Raw genomic sequence first — 21172 nt, forward strand, 5'->3', positions numbered from 1 at the left:
GACTTGAATGTTTTAACAATATTTGCTGAATCTACTTGACTAAACTCAAAGTTAATATTACATTTCTTAACATTAGCGCAAAGTAAGGAATGAGCTCGAGACGAAGATGAATGTAGACATTTCGTGGTATTAATAGCTATTTTAGAAAAATAATCTTCGAATGCCGAGGCAACATCGTTGTTTGACATGGTAAGTTGTTTATCCGAGACAATGTTGACTTGACAATCGCGTGATTTACATTTACCAGCTTCCCTATTTATAATATTCCATGTTGTCTTCACTTTGTTGTCCGACACTTTCAGTTTAGAACTTGTATAGTTTGTCTTGGCTGTTACACACACTCTCTTGAAGATTTTTGAGTAGTTCCTTACATAGTCCAGGAAATCAGAATTTTTGTTCAGCTCTCTCTCACCATAAAGTTCATAAAGCCTTTTTCTACTTTTATAAATGCCTGCAGTAGCCCATTCACTAAACTTTGTTCTAGTTTTTGTTTTTGACCCACTAATAGTTTTCTCCTTGAAATTTTGATTAAAATGATAAAGAATCACACTAAAAACATCTTCATACAGACTATTACAGTTATAATGTGAAAATGGTAACATACAGAGATTTTTTTAAGAAGAAGAAGAAGAAGAAGAAGAAATACATTTATTTTTTGAATTTCATTTTTGAATGATTCCAAGCGACTACTAGTAATGGGTCTGTATGTTATTGTTTGTGGAGTATCATGAATATCGCTTAAGAAAACAGCCCTTTGACCGCTATGATCAGAATGAAAACAGTTAAATATTTGCTTATCTATACATTCACAATTACAAAATATATTATCCAGACATGTTGCACTAGTTACCCCTACCCGGGTAGGTTCAAGAAACAAGTTAAATAAATTGAATGATTTAAACAAACACAGCATTTTAAGAGTATTACTAGAGGACTCGAGCAAGTTAACATTAAAATCTCCACAGACTATAACATGTTTTTGGCCCTTACATACTAACTTCAGCACACTTTCCATTGTAGTTTCAAATGTGCTGAAGTCAGCTGATGGTGGTCTATAAACACAAACAATAATATATTTTTCTAATTCTACACAGGAAATTTCTATAATTCTTTCTATGGAATAATTTACAATATCTTTACGCTCTTTAGATTTCATGCAATTTTTAACAATTATCAGGGAACCACCATGAACAGCAGATTTTCTAGCAAAAAAACTGACTAATTTAAAGTTAACAAAATCAAATAAAAACTGTCCATGTTTCAGCCAATGTTCAGTAATACACATAACTTCAACATTATTATTATCTAAAAATAAACCTATTTCTAATTCTTTGCTGGAAAAACCCTGAATATTCTGGTGAATAATGTTCATACTCAGGCGTTTTTCCGCTGTCTTACAACCTAGTTTAAATGTGGCACGGGGTCCTTGACTTTGTCAGCTGACTGAGAATTAGCTATAACACTACTAAATTTATTTGGCTCAATATTAAAGTCCAATAAATCCACTAGGTATACAAAATATTTCTTTGGCAAAAATACCTTCCTTGGAGCTAGCATGAAGCGTTCAATGAATTTATTTAAGTCAAAGAAATGGTACATTTTATTGACTTAAATAAATTCAATGACATTTAATAATAATTCAGCCTATATCCGTCCCACTGCTGGGCACAGGCCGCCTCTCAGGCGCGAGAGGGTTAGGGCTATAGTCCCCACGATAGCCCTATGCGGGTTGGGGACTTCACATTACACCTTTGAATTTCTTCGCGGATGATGGATGCAGGTTTCCTTATTAGATATATTTTCCTTCACCGAAAAGCTATTGAACCCGTGACCCCCATGTCGGAAGTCATATCCAATAGGCCACCACCGCTTCTATTTTTATTGAATATTAAAAAATCACTACATTCGCTTCCCACTGTCTGTCTGTCCCTATGTATGCTTAGATATTTAAAACTACGCAACGGATTTTGATGCTGTTTTTTTAACCTGTCGAATCCCACGATATGACGTCACCATAAGCGTTCTGGCTCATATATGAGCCGTGGGAGCTGACAGATATAGATAGAGCGATTCAAGAGGAAGGTTTATGTATAATTTGTTAACCCGTGCAAAGCCGTGGCGGGTCGCTAGTACTTAATAAAATAATTAGATTCGTTCCCTAACTTGAATCTTTTTTGTACTCTTTCACACGCAAACTAATAAAAGTGAGCACCTCAAGTTCTTTAAAGTAAGATACTTTAATGAATGTCTAACCAGACCAGACTTGGAGTGATTAATCAACATAATTACTCCATTTTCTGAGGAAAAAGTTCTCGACGGATTTATAGCAGCCATTTTTGTAAAACTGCAAGAAAGTGCAATTTTAAGCGGATAATGTTGGGAAGACGACGAACGAAGGGAACTAGTTTTCTTTTATCTCTAGCGTCCAATTTTGTTTCTTCACATTAAGGTCGCGTTGCACCAACCAAATAATAACCTATTTGATACTAGACTCTGCCTGCGACTTCGTTCACGTATTACTTATACCTATCTATAATATTACCATAGAGAAACATAGGTAAGATTAGAGTACTCACTCCATACATAAAAACCCGTATAATAAGTATAAAGTTTTAAGCGAGCATTGCGTAAACTTACTTTTAAGCGAGTTTTAAAGGTTTTACCTCTAATAATATAACTTTTTATCATTTATGAAGTGAAACTGATAAATGGAGTGAACACTCTAAAGCTTACCTACTTATTTCTCTATGCTGTTACTAACACAAATTATAATCCAATTTGTGAAGATGGTGAAGTATATTACTTAATTTATGTACCTAACAGGGGTAACAGGAAAGTGAACATTAAAGTGAAGTGTTTAAGGGCCCGGCCACATGTCAGCTGTCACACGCCCGCCGCAACGCAAAATTTTGCGGTGCCGCGCTGCGGCGCCGCAAAGCGGTGCGCGGCGCCGCGCGCGGTGCCGCAAAGCGGTGAGTTTCGCCGCGCGCGGTGCCGCCGAGCGGCGTGCGACGCCGCAGATTTCTGCGGTGCCGCGCCGGTATTTTCTTTTGAAATGATTTGCATCTTCATTCATTATACGAAGATATGGGTTCACGCAAAATTTTCTTTTCAATTGTTTTTTTATTTCTGCGCCTTCTTAACAGCGCTGGCAGTACACCGAGAAATTCAGTAAGATGCTGCAAATGATGTTAAAGGTATGAAAATCGGTACGATTGATCTTTAGGACATTTGAAACAATTTGACCCGAAGCACCATTAAATAAAAAAAAGCGGCCAAGTGCGAGTCGGACTCGCCCATGAAGGGTTCCGTATTTAGGCGATTTATGACGTATTAAAAAAAAACTACTTGCTAGATCTCGTTCAAACCAATTTTCGGTGGAAGTTTACATGGTAATGTACATCATATATTTTTTTTTAGTTTTATCATTCTCTTATTTTAGAAGTTAGGGGGGGGGGGGGGGACACACATTTTACCACTTTGGAAGTGTCTCTCGCGCAAACTATTCAGTTTAGAAAAAAATGATATTAGAAACCTCAATATCATTTTTGAAGACCTATCCATAGATACCCCACACGTATGGGTTTGATGAAAAAAAAATTTTTGAGTTTCAGTTCGAAGTATGGGGAACCCCAAAAATTTTTTTTTTTTCCATTTTTGTGTGAAAATCTTAATGCGGTTCACAGAATACATCTATAGTCCGTCAACCAAATCTTGTCAGTAGCAATGTAAAGCAAACTAAAGTAGGGCAACACTCAAAGAGCAGTATTGCGCTAAGAATAGCAGCAATGTACATCGAACCAAAAGATTTTTTTTTCCGCTGAGCGCGCCCTGCGTACGTCAATTCAAATTGTCACTCGCGGTTTATTGAAAAAATTTGAAACATGGACAGACAATTTATAAGCGATGTTAAAACAATGTTAATCAAAATGATGAACAAATTTGAAGATATCAAAAACAACTCCCTATCGTAATGCTTATATTCTCTTTGTTCCCTATCTATGTCTTCTATGTTTACTAAAATAAAATCATATCAAAATGCAGATAATTAGATAGTGCATATATTTGTTATTTACAATATAATATGCCACTTGTTAATGTAAATTAGTGTACTCTTCTGGATGAATATGACATACCTGTGTAATTTTTTTGATTGGTATATATTGTACAATAGGATTACATATTAAAAATAAAACAACTGATATTTGGGTGTTTATTTAATTTAAAGGTAAATAAGATAAGGGTCACTTTAGCTTACACTATAATTCAGGTCATTAATTGAAAAAATATAATGAAGTTACCAATGTTACCGGGTGACTTCAACCAAGCATAATACTCTGTAGTATTCTATTGCATCTTTGTAAATAGTCACAACTGATTGCTGAAAATATTAGACATGTGGGCCTATGGACGGTTTCCAGGACACAATTTATGGTCTTGTTGGATAGATTTAGGCATACGTTTTAATTTTATTTATGCCTTTTAACCCTAAAACAAAAAAACTGAACATAATCTTAAAAGTTCGAAAGAGTTCTTCCAGTATGTACTTGTCATAACCTCAATTTTTAGTAATGTTTGCCATCAACGAGCATGATTGTACATTGTAGGCCCCTTAGCTTTGCTTATTCTTATTTAATGTATTGGTATTTAATGGTGACAGCAGAAATATCTCTTGAAACAGAAACGATTCAGAATGAAAACCAAATGAAAACAAATAAGGTGACGGCTGTCGTTCACGATCCACATTCCACAGATAAAACACAGATGACACGCATTTTGGAATTATTCGAACACAGTGTTGCTAACCCGCGATTTTTCAAATTTGCCGCCTTTTACTACTGACAAGATTTGGTTGACGGACTTTACTTACCAAGTTTCAACAGTATAGTTCTTATAGTTTCGGAGAAAAGTGGCTGTGACATACGGACGGACAGACAGACGGACAGACAGACGGACAGACAGACGAACAGACAGACGGACAGACAGACGGACAGACAGACAGACATGACGAATCTATAAGGGTTCCGTTTTTTGCCATTTGGCTACGGAACCCTAAAAAGCAGCCAAGTGCGAGTCGGACTCGCCCATGAAGGGTTCCGTATTTAGGGGATTTATGACGTATAAAAAAAGCGGTCAAGTGCGAGTCGGACTCGCCCATGAAGGGTTCCGTACTTAGGCGATTTATGACATATTAAAAAAAACTACTTACTAGATCTCGTTCAAACCAATTTTCGGTGGAAGTTTACATGGTAATGTACATCATATATTTTTTTTAGTTTTATCATTCTCTTATTTTAGAAGTTACAGGGGGGGGGGGGACACACATTTTACCACTTTGGAAGTGTCTCTCGCGCAAACTATTCAGTTTAGAAAAAAATGATATTAGAAACCTCAATATCATTTTTGAAGACCTATCCATAGATACCCCACACGTATGGGTTTGATGAAAAAAAAAATTTTGAGTTTCAGTTGAAGTATGGGGAACCCAAAAATTTATTGTTTTTTTTTTTCTATTTTTGTGTGCACACTAGCGCCACTGCTAAATAATCGTGATTATTTAAATTTAACGTCACAGGTATTTAAAAAAGGAGGCCGCTACGTACGACGTACTGTATTTTGTATTTGTACGTTTTGAATACATCAAACTAGATTTTATGTTGCTGGATTCGTCAAATCTATGCGTCCTAAATTCATAGATTGCCGAATCCAGCAAGATAAAAAAGCGGCCAAGTGCGAGTCGGACTCGCCCATGAAGGGTTCCGTATTTAGGCGATTTATGACGTATAAAAAAAAAACTACTTACTAGATCTCGTTCAAACCAATTTTCGGTGGAAGTTTACATGGTAATGTACATCATATATTTTTTTTAGTTTTATCATTCTCTTATTTTAGAAGTTACAGGGGGGGGGGGACACACATTTTACCACTTTGGAAGTGTCTCTCGCGCAAACTATTCAGTTTAGAAAAAAATGATATTAGAAACCGCAATATCATTTTTGAAGACCTATCCATAGATACCCCACACGTATGGGTTTGATGAAAAAAAAAAATTTTGAGTTTCAGTTCGAAGTATGGGGAACCCAATAATTTATTGTTTTTTTTTTCTATTTTTGTGTGAAAATCTTAATGCGGTTCACAGAATACATCTACTTACCAAGTTTCAACAGTATAGTTCTTATAGTTTCGGAGAAAAGTGGCTGTGACATACGGACGGACAGACAGACGGACAGACGGACAGACAGACAGACAGACATGACGAATCTATAAGGGTTCCGTTTATTGCCATTTGGCAACGGAACCCTAAAAACGAGATGAGTTATCTTTTTTTGTATGGAATTTGAAAAAACTGTTTTGAAACCTATCGTGTGTGGTATTAAACGAAAGGGCTTTCTGAGCCGATTCCAAAAATATCATATCATTACATTTCAGTATTTTTTTTTAATTATAATAAAAATAATTTTCAAAACATACCAAGTTTGGGCTTCTCCAGATACAATACCGTTCAATATTTTTTTGTAAATTATACCTCAAATTATACCTAATATCCTCATATCTAACCCTAAGAAAGCAATTTTGAAAATAATTATAAGTACTCATCTGTCAGAGATGACAATTAAAATTAGGTTGGCAACAATGTATTTCATACAATATTTTTTAAGTGGTGATTACACGAAGTATCGTAAAAGTACCAAAAAGATACTGCGTGTATGCACAAATACTTTTTTGGGGAATAGACTAGACTTGTCTTGACAACTATAACATAGGGGTTTAAAGGTGTGTGTACGACCTTTTAAATGACAAATAAAGGTACGGGAGTAGAAAAAATTAAAACAAATATACTAAATGTAAATATTTTCAAAATTGCTTTATTAGAATTAGATATGAGGATATTAGGTATAATTTGAGGTATATTTAACAAAAATAGTAGTTTATGTGACTGCTACATAATGAGAGGCATCAAAATACGAGTGTGGGTTTAAGAAACGAACGTTAGTGAGTTTCTTAATAGGATCACACGAGTTTTAATGCCTAATTATGTACAGTTACATACGCTACTTTATCTAAACACATAGGTACTTAAAACTAATTAAAAGATAAACTGTACGCCAAATGACGGTGAATGAAAACTTTTTTCACGCATGTCACGCATCCAGGGCCGGATTAACCCTAAGACAGAGTAGGCAACTGCCTATGGGCCCCGCCTCGGCTAGGGGGCCCCGCCTCGGCTAGGGAGGCCCGGCGGCCCCGCGCGCGCCAAAAAAAAATGTGTTTCATATGGCCAAAATTCATAAATAATTTTGTATGGTACCTACTTATACCTAATGTCTAATATCAGTTTCTCAGACACACAATCATCAAATGATTATGTAAATTATGTTATTTTATAGTTTTTAAAGTCTGTAAATCGAGCTCAAATTTCAGGCTCCCGAGGGCCTATATCCTCATTAATGAAACTTCGGCCCTCCGAGTAACTCTTGTATGACACATATATTATTGTTGAGTAACATTTGACGATTGGTTCGTATCAGAGCGCTGCTTTCTTATAGCTCGACCTTTGGCGTCGCTTTTTAACAAATATAAACATTGATTTCAGAAGCTTAGCCTTCTGCCTCGCATGAAAGCTCACCTCACTGGTTATAAGTACGCTTCGGGCTTGTCAAGTACGTGGAGATTGCTGAGCTCGACCTTCAGCCTCACTTTTTACCTCAATTTTTGGTTCGTCTACCAAATCTCTTCTTCAGCTTAGCCTTTGGCCTCGCTGCGCCAAGCTCGGCCTGCGGTCTCGCTTTTTAATACAATGGACATTGGTTGGCGTCTGTGATCTAGCTGAGCTTATCCTGAAGCACGGCTTTGATCTCGCATGAAAGCTCGCCTCACTGGGTAACTTCGGATTTTTAGGCTTTTTTAACACGCTTTCACAATTTTTTCACAAAAAATTTTTCGCTCGCTACGCTCGCGGTTTTTATTGCTTTTTCCAATTTACCGTGTACTTACATACTAGTTTGACTGGTTAATGAATAATCATTTAAACACATGTAAAATATTTATTATTAGGTTAATTTTAATAATGTGGCTCGTATGGTCGGACAATCGCTGTTCAGCCTCGCAAAATATTTAACTACCTACTTATTGAAAAAAAAAAAGAGCTCTCCCTACACTGGACGCAAGGAGGAATCGGCAAAAACTAATATAAAAAACCTTTATGTCCACGCAAGAGCGAAAAAGACATCATGTTCGGATCGGCTCAACCGACACCTGAAGGTTGAAATTAAAACCGCAAACTTACTTCCCTGTACTGAACAACTGAACTAATGTATGAAGAATTAACTGTAAGGGGGCCCCGAGCATTGCACTGCCTAGGGGCCCCGACATGCTTAATCCGGCCCTGCACGCATCCATAGTTTTTTTTAATTCCTAGACAAAAGAATAGAGTTCCTATTATCATGTCACTCGAGATCAAATATCGTGCGGTTAATATTAAAAAAAACATACTAAACTGACGTTTCATATCGATAACTGTTTTAATATCTATGGATACTAGAATAGAGACCCACTTGAGCTTTGACTGCTGTTCCAAATTTAAACTCATAACGATACTAAAAATTTGTAACGTTATAACTACTTATAACATTACAGTACAAATTTTCCTACTACCACAGATAAGAAAGTTCTCATAGTAAAATTGGTTGTAATAAAGCTGGTCATTCCCTACGGTTTCTGAACGCATTATAGACGTGTGTAGATAATAATTTTAACGGTATTGTATCTGGAGAAACCCAAACTTGGTATGGTTTGAAAAATATTTTTTATTATAATTTAAACAATATGACTCAAATGTAATGATGTGATATATTTTTGGAATCGGCTCAGAAAGCTCTTTCGTTTAATACTACACACGATAGGTTTCTAAACAATTTTTTTTTTAATTTCATACAAAAAAAAGATGACGTCATAACTCCTCTCGTTTTTTTTATTTGTTGGTGCTTCGGGTCAAATTGTTTCAAATGTCCTAAAGATCAATCGTACCGACTTTCATACCTTTAACACCATTTGCAGCGTTTTTTGGCGAACCGCTATCGCTATAACAACAGCAAGAGCAGAACACGTGTGAAGGAATCCATGTCTGATTAAACAACTGGTAGTCGAATTTTATTCTTTACTATGCAGCGTGGCATCGCACGCGGCGCCGCACGCGGCGCCGCACGCCGCTTGGCGGCACCGCGCGCGGCGAAACTCACCGCTTTGCGGCACCGCGCGCGGCGAAACGCACCGCTTTGCGGCACCGCGCGCGGCGCCGCGCACCGCTTTGCGGCGCCGCAGCGCGGCACCGCAAAATTTTGCGTTGCGGCGGGCGTCGCCGCAGATTTCTGCGGTGCCGCGCCGCGCGGCGGCGGCGGCGCCGCACCGCTGACATGTGGCCGGGCCCTAACTGCGGATTTGGAACAGCCAGGTGTGAGTGAACACTGTTGCTTAAGGTAGGCCTTAGGTGCAGGTACAGGTAGGTACATGTACCTATGTTTTGACGCTACATATATTTAGTCCACGGCGCTTAAAGAATGACTCACGCTATACCGGGCCGTATCCGGGCCGAGGTGTCCAACACGGTGATCACGTGGTGCTTTCCGTAGTAAACGAAGCGCTGGAAGCTCCGGCCCAGCGTGCGGTCTAGCGTGAATCATCCTTAACACAGTACCTAGACCTGCCTATGGGCTTTAAAAAGCCCACAGCTACCCGCCGTGCTCGACTTCAAAGCGATTCGTTGGCGACGAATCCTTCATTCTAGGGTTCCGTTAATTGCCTTAGTTAAGGTAACGAAGGAATCCTTTGCAGCCCCTAGTGCCTCGGGTGATATCTGTACAAATTAAAACTTTCTGTGAATGAGTTCGCTATGGTTAAGACTTAAGACTGTTAAGAGGACAGGGAAAAATCAGTCCTCCATACAAACGTAGTCTCCATTTTCCTCTCTGTATATGGATATAATGGAATATATTTTTATAAAATTAGATGTTTGCTAACTATAGCTATGCCCCTTTTTTGTCGGCGTCGGGATGCATCGTCCCCGTGGCCTGGGGTGGGCCACTATGCTAACTACTAACTACTACTACTAACTGTATAATATGTATTAAGTTACGAATCGAATGCAAATAATTCAACTAAAAACTCACATTCACAACTAAAAAACATCAAATTATTTTACCGCTCTTGTGGACATATTTCAATTGGGTATCTGTTTTCGAAGAACCTTCTCGACAGCTCTATTATCCTTACCACGAGTTTGATACTGAAGTATTCGCTAGCGGCTGCGTAAACTAACTGGCAATGCATCTCCCTTGTACTGGCATTGGTACAAGCGAGGTGTACTGCGTTTAATGCCGTGTAAAACTCATATTGAAACTTTACTATAAATCGCAAATAACACGAAAAAAACAAAATAAAATCAAAATAAACGTCACTGATGACGTCAATTACGCCAGGTAATGTTTTAATATATTATTTACAATAAATGAATGGTGCACTGCAACAACCCATTTTGCAAATATACTGTAAAAACTCTACGTCACACTACAATTATTTATTACGAGTAAATTCAGTAAATTCCACCCTCAAGCGTATTCCGATTTCAAAAACGTGATACGAACATGATAACAATCTCAACCTATTCTTGCCGAACCAATGATAGTGCGAGTAATATATCCATATACCCAGTGATTTTGTTGTGTACTCTGAGGGGTGAATTATGTAGGTCACACTGACCAAATTTTACTATAATTATACATATTGGGTTAAGGGGGTATATAGGGCCAACACAGAAAACGCAAAAAAATCTTCTGTCTCATACATTTCAATGAATCGTAAGATTCATAAGTATGTCAATGTTTTCTATGGAACAAGCGATTTAAAAAAAACCGGCCAAGTGCGAGTCGGACTCTCGCACGGAGGGTTCCGCACCATCAACAAAAAATAGAGCAAAATAAGCAAAAAAAAAACAAGCAAAAAAACGGTCACCCATCCAAGTGTTGACCCCGCCCGACGTTGCTTAACTTCGGTCAAAAATCACGTTTGTTGTATGGGAGCCCCACTTAAATCTTTATTTTATTCTGTTTTTATTGTATTTGTTGTTATAGCGGCAACAGAAATACATCATCTGTGAAAATTTCAACTGTCTAGCTATCACGGTTCGTGAGATACAGCCTGGTGACAGACGGACGGACGGACGGACACACGGACAGCGGAGTCTTAGTAATAGAGTCCCGTTTTTACCCTTTGGGTACGGAACCCTAAAAACGGGATTTCAGTTGGGTCCATAAAGATCGGTAAAAGTTGTTCAGTATGACCTAAGTACAATATATTCACCTCTCAGAGTACTAATATCATGGTATCGTATTTTTAGAGCCTGAATAAAGGCCCTCTGTATTCCATTTGCAGTTTTCCAGGCTATTTACTCTGCAAATGATGTATGCGGGATCATTTTTGGGATGAATTATTTACAGCATTTGGTGCTACGAATGGAATATTATTAAAATTATACGATTTGGGTAATCGAGTACGAAAGTGTTTCAGTATATTGGAATTTTGTCACATGAACATATTATAGGTATTCTATTATAATTAGTTACAATATTGGTATATTTTTTTAAATATGGACTTTATGTAATAAAGTTTAAATATATAAGTACCTAATATGTATATAAAATCTTCTAGAATCTATTTAAAATAAACCTAGAAATGAAAAGATGTTTTCACAAATAAAACAAAATAAGGAGCAACAATGAATTATATTCAGATTTCATGAATAATTTCTTGTTTCACATTATACATTAATGATTAATTGATTATGATAATTTAATACAAATAACGAAGAATATTGATTTATAATCGATATTTAATGGACTTTATTGTACTATTTATTAAACTTTATAAATAATGATTTCTTTTTATTAGCAACTACTTAGTTAGATGAAAATTTGTAATAGCACAGGAGAAAATGTTTTTTGCATTTTGCTAAATACATAATATACTCGTACTGAAAGTGCTTTGACAAATTTTCAACTACATATGTAATGATTAATATTTTTAAGCTTAACACACATTCTTATACAAATGTAGACTTAAAATATAAGTATCAAGGAAAGGTGGCGTTCCATGACATTAGAACATAAATAAATAAAACATTAAATCTTATTAGGGCCACCCCACATTGGTCGTTTTTCGGGCGTCGGCGTCTCAGCGCTTATGGCCGCTGCTCGACGCAACGTCGACGCAACTGCGCAGCGACGTCATTTTCCATAGCGCTGACCAGACGCTGACGCCCGAAAGACGCCAAATGTGGGGTGGCCCTTAACCTGTCGAATCCCAGGATATGACGTCACCATAAGCGTTCTGGCTCATATATGAGCCGTGGGAACTGACAGATTAAACCCCATTCAGTCTAGTTTTAGTCAGTATTGATATAGGGTATTGACGCACCGAGTACGTGACAGTTCCAACAGTCTGCTTCAGCTGATCCCTGGAAATCCTGCTGGTACACTCTGGAGGCACTGGAATGACCTACATAATATATGGGTTCTAGAGGCACGGTGTATAATTTAATGTAAATAGTTAATTGTAGTTTTAATGTTATAGCACACAGCAAACAACAGCATTCTAAGGATGATTGCTGATCACGTTTGTTGTCCTATTATTATAAGTTTAATTAAATTAATTAAGTCTAATATAACTTTTAAGTATTAATATAGTTTTTAAGCCTTATAATATGTAGGTAATACACCTACTAACACAATGGAATCACTGTTATATTTTGAAATAAATAATTTATTGATTAATTGATTGTATTTTTTCGTTGACGTGTATTTTAAAAGTTTATTTTTAATTTTAATGTGACATTGTTTATATGAATGGGTATTTTTCTCTGAAATAAACATTTTGATTGATTGATTGATATCAGACATTCAAATAACAAATAGAAATACAATGGCGATCCCGCCACGTCATTGACAAATGATGCATGACTTATTTGATATAATAATAAACCAACAAATACAATTATTGAATTGATTAAGTAATATTTTCCTTGTAAATATAATTTGGGTGAATTGCAAAAAAAACCTACATCAGGAAATTATGTAACATTAAGATAGAGCTGACAGAAGGTATTTATAAGCTAGCAATGTTTACTTAGTTGAGATACGAAACAGATGGATTGTATCCTATTTTCTATTTCTTTATATAATTAAAAATTATTAGGTACACAATTTTTTGTTTTTCTGTGTGCAGTAAGTTCACGCACCTCATATTCTAAGAATACAGTATATTTGACGTATCTTATATTTGGTACTCCTTATAGTTCCAGTTCCAGGTTTTGTTGACGCTGTTCACCCCGCCCACGGTCTGAAGGGTCCCGTGTTCATGGATCTGTGAACAAAATGTAGACCTGCATTCGATAGGCTGTCATTTGCATTAAGTTCGGAAGTAAAATTATTATTATTTTGAAACTAAATGAATCTGAAACTTCACTCGAACTAAAAACAGGAATATTAGCAGATTAGACTCTGTAATTTTATTTTATTCTATACCCAAATGCCTTACCTATACTCGTATAGTTTGGCATTGTGTAGATCTTTGTGTGAGGTCCTTTAATAACTCACATCAAACAGTATAAAACCTTCTTCGGATGTCCCCCCTATCAGGCTGGCTGTCTATATCAAAATCTAGTAAGGGACAATTTTCTCAAAATTCGTTTTCTATGTTATTTGTGATGGATATTTGTAAGATATCTGAGAGTTAAATAAAACGGGAATAAAAGCACAAACGTATTTCATGTATTGATGTAAATCAAGAAGCGACGTGACAACACATGTCAGTAAGAACAGAAAAATAAAACCTATCTAATGAGGTTGCGTTCTTAATCTCCAACAATTTGGATCCTAGTAAATCCTACACTGATTACAAAGACACCTGCTCCAAAATCAGCGTAAATAACAAAGACTACTGTAGTCATCATACTTTCCACGTTACCCATGGACTTAAGGGGCCTGGACTAGAAGTACTAAGCACTGGAATGATTACTGCTCTGGAATGAGCACTGGGATAGTGACTCACATTGAACGGCCCATATGCCCCCTCCTTCCGTCCATCTAAAGGCCTCAAGGGCTCGTATTCTTCGGAGACTCCGCTGTCCGTGGACTCGGGTGACGGCATCGACAGGGCGTTGAGGTAGCCCTTGGGAGGGCGGGACTTGTTCACGCAGTAGTCACCGGTGAACGGGTTCTGGTAGGCTACTACGGTTCTATAAAAGAAGGTGTTTATGTAGTGACTGCAATAATACCTAAGTATTTATGTTGTGCAAAGTGCGTGAAAATATACGAAACGGTCTTATTATAAAGATAAGATAAGATAAAAATATATTTTATTGCACGGAAAAGATACAACAGTGGTTACAACACGAGTTACTGGTAAGAGTTGTGCATAACTAAATTGACATGCCGAAATTCCAGGAGTCCCCGCACTAGGCTAGGCCTGTATCGCGGGAGACCAGATGTACATTGTATGTCATGCAAGTTAACTTAAGAGGAGAAAGATACCTAATTCTAATTTTAACAATTGTGTAAACTATGTAAGTCTATCTGTTATTACATCATTATGCCGCTACAAATAGGACTACGAGTATGTCAGACATTTTTGCGCCGTTCGTTGTGCAGGAATCGCGGTTACTGAGCCTGATATAAAAATGATTTTTGATCTTACATCTAATCTGATACAGTATATATTGTAGTCTTAGAAGAGGCAAAGTGTGTGCAAATAAAGTATTCAACAGTTAACACTCGACAATGTACTTAAAGTAGTTAATTAGCTTAATTCTTTATCATTATCCTTTTTACCTTAACTCTTCCTTTCCATTTTCTTCATTTTTGTGCGAGAACATAACTTTAGTCGGTCGCAGCAAAATGGTCACCTGAAACAACGGTTACTGTAGAAAGTCATTTAAAAAGAAATTAAATACAAAATTACACAAATGTATGTGGAGCTACTTTATGTGGAGCAACTGTGGAGCAATACTTTGTAACAGTAACAGGTAGGTTACCTAATGTTACCGTGTTGTTCCGTGTTGCTCGACAAAAGTTAGCTGCGGTGTGTGGATTCACCTTTATATTTTTTTTTTTTTATTTTTTTTTAAGGTTCACCAACAGTTATTACATTGAGGCTTAAGTACATCAACACAAACTTAAATAACATGCTGAATGTATAACTAATTACTGGTAAACACCACATGCAAAAATTAAAATTATATACTTGATCTGTCAGCTGCGTCATGTCATGTTCAGAACAAGAAATTAAAGTCAGAATCTCTCTTAATCCCTGCTGGTTTTCTAAATAAATAAACACGTTCAAAGTAAATTTAAATTAACAATACATAAATTACCTGTCCATTTTGTTGTAGCCTTCGTATTCGAACTACGCAGTACGTGCACATAGTCAATATCAGGCAAAGCTGAAACAAGCATAATAAACAGAGCGATCTAAAATGTCTGTAGGAGTTGGCTTTATAACACTAAGGAAAGTTTACTACTAAATACTAGCAATTATTGTTCCCTCGCACTACTATTGTGTGCTTTTAAATATAAATACCTACAGAGTTTTTTTTTAAACAATGAAAACCGGAGTACTTAATTTGTTTACTATTGTTACTTATAAGAGCTATCATACAGGAAAATGTTGGTATTGTCTAATCATACTCTAAGGGGTAAATCTGAATGTCGTACTAGACATCAAGTTTTACTATCAGGCCAACCCTGAATTCTTGAAACAGTCAGCTGTTCCATAGAAAACACCGGCAGATGATTCGCCGAAAATTATGATAGGTACAGCTATTATGTTTCAGCATTTATAATAACATTTACAATAAGGCCTCCGGCTTATCACCAAGATTTGTTATAAATATGATATATTATATCTCTCATAGTCATATGTTTAAGGAAACTTCTTAACAAGCCAACAAATAATTTTAACATATGTAGGTACTTACATACCTACTTACTGTGGTTTATTCGTTTTAATATGATTTTACCGCAAATTACCGCATAATTAACATTAGGTTAAACTCATATTTTACCAAAACGCGGAAAAAAAAACAGTTGAAAACTTTTTTACTCACCAAAATCAGCAATAACACAATATCCACATACATAATCACCATATTCGTTAAAACACTGAACATTATTATTTATCATCACCCTAATATTACTTTCACAGTAATATAAACTATTTAAAAACAGAAAAAACTCCGAAATACCAGATTTGAGTCAACGCTGCGTATAATTTCGTACGTTTGAAAACAATGCTCCTGGTTGGTTGTTTTTGAAAGTGTACAGCGTTTTGATTGGTGGGTTGATGAGATGAAATGTTGTGATACGTAGATTCGAAGCTGGGAAATCAATGTTAGCCAATGGGGAGCATCGAGCGAATCGCGACATAGTAGCTTTACTTCCCTTGGCAAAGAATAATGAAAATCAGTTTTAATATGTTATTGCCTACTTTCTTGAATTGAGAAGGGAGTCAAAACAGTCACTGATCATTATCAATTAGTATTGAATAAGTATAATACGAAATACTATGTACCACAATTAACTCGTTCAGTTTCGAAAACTATTTATGGTCTAGTTGGTTCGTCTCCATATTGCGAATTTCAAGGAAAACGCTAAACAGTTCATGCTAACGAGTTCATGCTACCGAGTTCATGCTAACGAGTTCATGCTAACGACTTATACAGGTTCTTAGACTTCTTAGACCCACTTGCACCATCCCACTAGCCCGGGGTTAAGCGGTTAAACCGTTAACCCAATGTAAAATTGTACTGGTAACCATGGGTTAACCGATTAACCCCGAGTTAGTGGAATGGTGCAAGTGGGCCTTAGCTCTTTAAACCAGATATTAAAATAAAATTTAATTTTACATAAAATGATTTGTGTTTATAACTGTTCCTAATACAAATTGTAAAGTAGGAAAGGTCTGAGGCCCTACCGGGAAACACAAAAATCGAAATCTCGTTAATCGGCCTCTCTATCTTCGAATACTTATGTAAATTTCGGTTTTCGTGTTTCACGGCAGGCCCTCGTCTGATCGCCTAATATTTTGTATGCAACCCCGAGGTTGCGGTTCCTTCGCTACCCCTCTACGTACCAAATCTTTGCCGATATCTCGAGAGTTGGCGCCACGGCTGGCGCGCCGTCTGAGCCTGCGATCCATAATCATACTAGCACAACCCCTGCATCTGTACCGTAATAATAAACAAACCGAAATATTACAATTTAAGGGGAGAGACCTAGAGGTTTTATTTAAAAAAGATTCTGGTTTCATTAATAGTCACGGGTTTAAGTTAATTTAGTTTATAAATAAATAATTATTACAGTAATAAAAATATACACACATCGACTTAGCCCCTCACTAAGCTCAGTACCTAAGGCTTGTGTTATAGGTACTAGACTTTGCTATATGTAACAGGAAAAAACAGATATAACTATTTACCTAATTACAACTAAAATTAAGTTTAAATAACAGTTATAATTTATTTTTAACGATATTTTAATTTTAAATGAAATTTTTCGCTTGTTAATCTGACATTTATCTCACAGCTTCTTTAGATTTAGTTTAGTCTAAAGTCAATCTAGTCAATGTAGTAAAAAAATAAGGTCATAATTTACTCTCATGTGGGTAATTATCCTCCAAGTCTGTAAAATATATAATTGAGGAGCAAATATTGACGAGAAAACTAGGTCAATTTTATAGTAAGTAGTTGCTTATTGCGGGCGTTTGAATAAAACAAAATGTACAAATAGGAAGTATAATTAGTCACTAAAGTAATGAATTACGTCACATTATATACATTAGTTGAATATTATACGTCATCTCTTGCAACGGCATATTCTTCTTAAAGCGCGCTTCATCCCCGCGAAGTAGTGGCGCACTTGTTCCTGAAAACAAAGTTTAGAGTAAGCGGCTTAGTTTCGTAACGTCGCAGAATGCCGATTCTCGAATAAGAATTTAACCTGCGGCCCGTTTCTCAAAAGCTTGTAACTTGTAATACAAGTGGAAGTCCCTTTCTAATAAAAGCTGTCTAAAAGTGACATCGGATTGTATCACAAGTTAAGGTGACGGTAGAGGTGGGTAAATTTTCAGATTCTGTCAATTTACCCCATTTCACACACAAGCGCACTTCACGCACACTACCTCACTTTACTGGGACAGGTCACTGACCCATCAAGTTTTTTTTTAAGATAGCGTTTTGAGTTTAGTGGCCTCCTTTTAGGAAAAGCGTTCCATTGAAAGAAGAAAGAGAAACAATACATTTAATCTTGCTTTCCTTGTCTGTTCATGTCACACGTGACGTATTTAAATTCTAATAATTCATTAAGTCAGATGTAAAATTTTATTTACTACTCTATACGACTTTTCATAAGGCTCAAAATCAATTAAAAGAGAATTTAAATAAATAAAGTTCCGGCAGGGTGCAAAATTTAATTAAGGCGGACAAAATAAAATTTGAAAATATATGGAAACAGTGTTGGCTAATGTACCCCTAATATCTTACACTACTTACTATTAAATTAATACAATTAAAATAAAAAATATTATACCGGTATTCCACCGGTATTATTTCAGTGCTGAAGCGATTATCTTCGATCGTAGCCTTGATAATGTAGGTGTTGATAGTTACTTACGGCGGTAGGAGCGGCAATGAACCCCGTGCAGAGTAGAACGTGAGGTGCGTTGGGATAAGTGCATATATCTACTTATAATTCTTTGGCTGGTTGGTTACCCTCTATATTTTATTTTTTGTTTTACTGTTATTAGGTTAAGGGAGTTTTAGGGAGTGAAAAAAAAATGATTTTCGTTTTATGCGCTCGCGTGATTGCCGATGGATTATAATTAGACAAAAGAACTTGTTTTCCACGCATCGAATGTAGATCCCTATGACACTTCCTCCAAGTCTTCTCCAATAATGTTTATACCGTATTTTAATTACCTACCTTAAATGTTACATTTCTAAATATTTTTTTTGTGCTATACATACTTCAAAAAAATCGTTGGAGGCCTAGCGGTAAGAGCGTGCGAATTGCAATTCCGGCTCGTACCAATGAGTTTTTCGGAACTTATGTACGAAATATCATTTGATATTTACCAGTTGCTTTTCGGTGAAGGAAAACATCGTGAGAAAACCGGACTAAACCCAATAAGAGCCTAGTTTACCCCCTATGGGTTGGAAGGTCAGATGGCAGTCGCTTTCATAAAAATTAGTGCCCACGCCAATTTATGGGATTAATTGCCAAGCGGACCCCAGGCTCCCATGAGCCGTGTCAAAATGCCGGGACAACGCGAGGAAGATGATGATGATGTGACACATACTTCCAAAAAACTCTACAAATATTTTACGTGACAACTGCTTATAAGTAAATATTATGTAGGTACACTTATAAAGTATAAAGTAGAAAATATCTTATAGGTACATAATATAAAAACCGATCATGTACGAGTAGGATTCACCATGGGTTCCACAGTTACACATTTTTATTGCATATTTTTTGTTTAAGACCAACTCACCTATTATAGGACATAGGTCTTCCATTAATCTTTTGGCGTTGAACTATTTTTTGTATATGTATTTATGTAATACAATTCTGAGTTAGGTTATGGTACATTTTTGCTCACCTACTTATAGTTATGTATTATATCTGATATGTGAGATACCAAACCTGATACCAAAAATCGCCGCAAAGTTAAAAGTTCATTTATTTACGTTACTCATCTTCGGATCACCGACTTACTACTTCCTTACTTGACATATGTGTACTAAATTTCAATTGAACTAGTCCAGTAGTTACGGTGAAAATTGGCTTTAACAAAATGGCAGACACACGAGTGATCTTATAAGGGAGATTATTTTCCTTGAGTGAATGGTATGCATTTACCCCAATGCACCTCACGTTCCACGCGGCGCGGCGTAATCTGGCCCCTATTTCACCACGGTGACAGGTACGACAAAAACATCACTGTTATTGACGCCATAGGCATCCATGGACTACAGTTACCGCTAACACTGATTTAAACTTTCACGATTTTTACACATTATTAAATTGTACAACGGAACCGCAAAACGTTCAAGCGGATAAACAAGACCAAGTGCGGGTAGTTCGAAAAACTCGCGCGGTTAGAAGATGCTGATATCAACTTAAGCCAGTCTTCTCCGAGACCACGGGGACAACGCCGTCCTCGAAACGTCGGAGGTAAATCTTAAAACTTAGATACGCGATTAAGTCCCGTTGTACAATTTACTAATACAGTTACCGCTTACCATCGGGCGGGCCGTATTCGTGTTTGCCACCGTCATTGTACCTATTATTAAAAAAAAACTTTATTATATCGGATAAAACAGACATTTCTCTCGCGAAAAAATCTTGTGACAATTGTCACAAGATTTTTCAAAGAATTTTCGGTAAGTCTTGACAGGAAATGAGTTCTGTGTCGCAATTTCGATACAGTTGCCGTGTTTCTTGTGACAATTGTCATTAGCTTCGCAAAATAAGAATTTTTTTAGTGGCAATATAATGGAGTTTATTTATTTATTAAAATGTTGGTGGCAAACAAGCACATCGCCCGTCTGATGGTAAGCGGTTACCGTAGCCTATGGAGGCCTGTGACGTCAGCAACAGTGATGTCGACAACTGTCGCACCTGTCACCGTGGTCGTAGTGAAATAGGGGCCAGTAAGTACCTAATAATCGCAGTGGTCTTAAGTGTCACAGACCCTACTGGCGCTTAAGTCCTTTATGACAATTTCTGCCTATTTAAAATTGTTAAAAAAAAAAAGAAACCGAATAATTATATCGGACTACCGAATTTTCACGAGAATCAGTTGTGAAATGTGATATGCAAAGGAGAAGAATTCGGACATACGAAAGCATTTTTGCCCAATTTGAAACGGAGACCTTCGCCAACGCTCGGTCAATGATGGTTTAGGTACAGCTAGCTGCAGAGAAAAGGTACCACCCCTGCATACAATTATCTATCTGGTCGTACCTTTTCTCTGCAGCTGGCTGTACACCTATAAAAATGGTTGTCCCTGCTGTAATTTTATACCGGTACCGTACTTTGTATTTCAACCGGTATAGTTTTACCTT

The 21172-nt window shown here is 36.7% G+C and overlaps 2 protein-coding genes across 2 annotated transcripts in view; both read right to left on the bottom strand.

The window, feature by feature from the left end:
• Positions 1-13272: 13272 nt before the first annotated feature.
• Positions 13273-16537, bottom strand: LOC134656826 (uncharacterized). Its single transcript, XM_063512354.1, has 5 exons — positions 16154-16537; positions 15422-15490; positions 14880-14953; positions 14101-14287; positions 13273-13413 (listed from the first exon to the last, which is right to left on the bottom strand). Exons 1-5 carry the CDS (start codon positions 16214-16216, stop codon positions 13324-13326), a joined length of 483 nt encoding a protein of 160 aa, XP_063368424.1. The 5' UTR covers positions 16217-16537; the 3' UTR covers positions 13273-13323.
• A 1288-nt stretch (positions 16538-17825) lies between these two features.
• LOC134656904 (potassium channel subfamily K member 18) overlaps positions 17826-21172 on the bottom strand; it is a 30277-nt gene continuing 26930 nt past the window's right edge. The window contains exon 11 of the mRNA XM_063512452.1: positions 17826-17969. Coding sequence (XP_063368522.1) covers positions 17901-17969 — 69 coding nt within the window. The 3' untranslated portion in view covers positions 17826-17900. The remainder of the gene's footprint in view (positions 17970-21172) is intronic.

This window comes from Cydia amplana, chromosome 19 (genome assembly GCF_948474715.1).
Source record: "Cydia amplana chromosome 19, ilCydAmpl1.1, whole genome shotgun sequence".
Lineage (NCBI taxonomy): Eukaryota > Metazoa > Arthropoda > Insecta > Lepidoptera > Tortricidae > Cydia > Cydia amplana.

Excerpts from the sequence above, each read along its gene's own strand:
- LOC134656826 (XM_063512354.1), bottom strand. The coding sequence starts at position 16,216 with ATGTTCAGTGTTTTAACGAATATGGTGATTATGTATGTGGATATTGTG. Across the intron at positions 14,954-15,421 it reads GGCTACAACAAAATGGACAG|GTGACCATTTTGCTGCGACC; the intron begins GTAATTTATGTA and ends CCGTTGTTTCAG. Across the intron at positions 14,288-14,879 it reads AATGGAAAGGAAGAGTTAAG|AACCGTAGTAGCCTACCAGA; the intron begins GTAAAAAGGATA and ends CTTCTTTTATAG.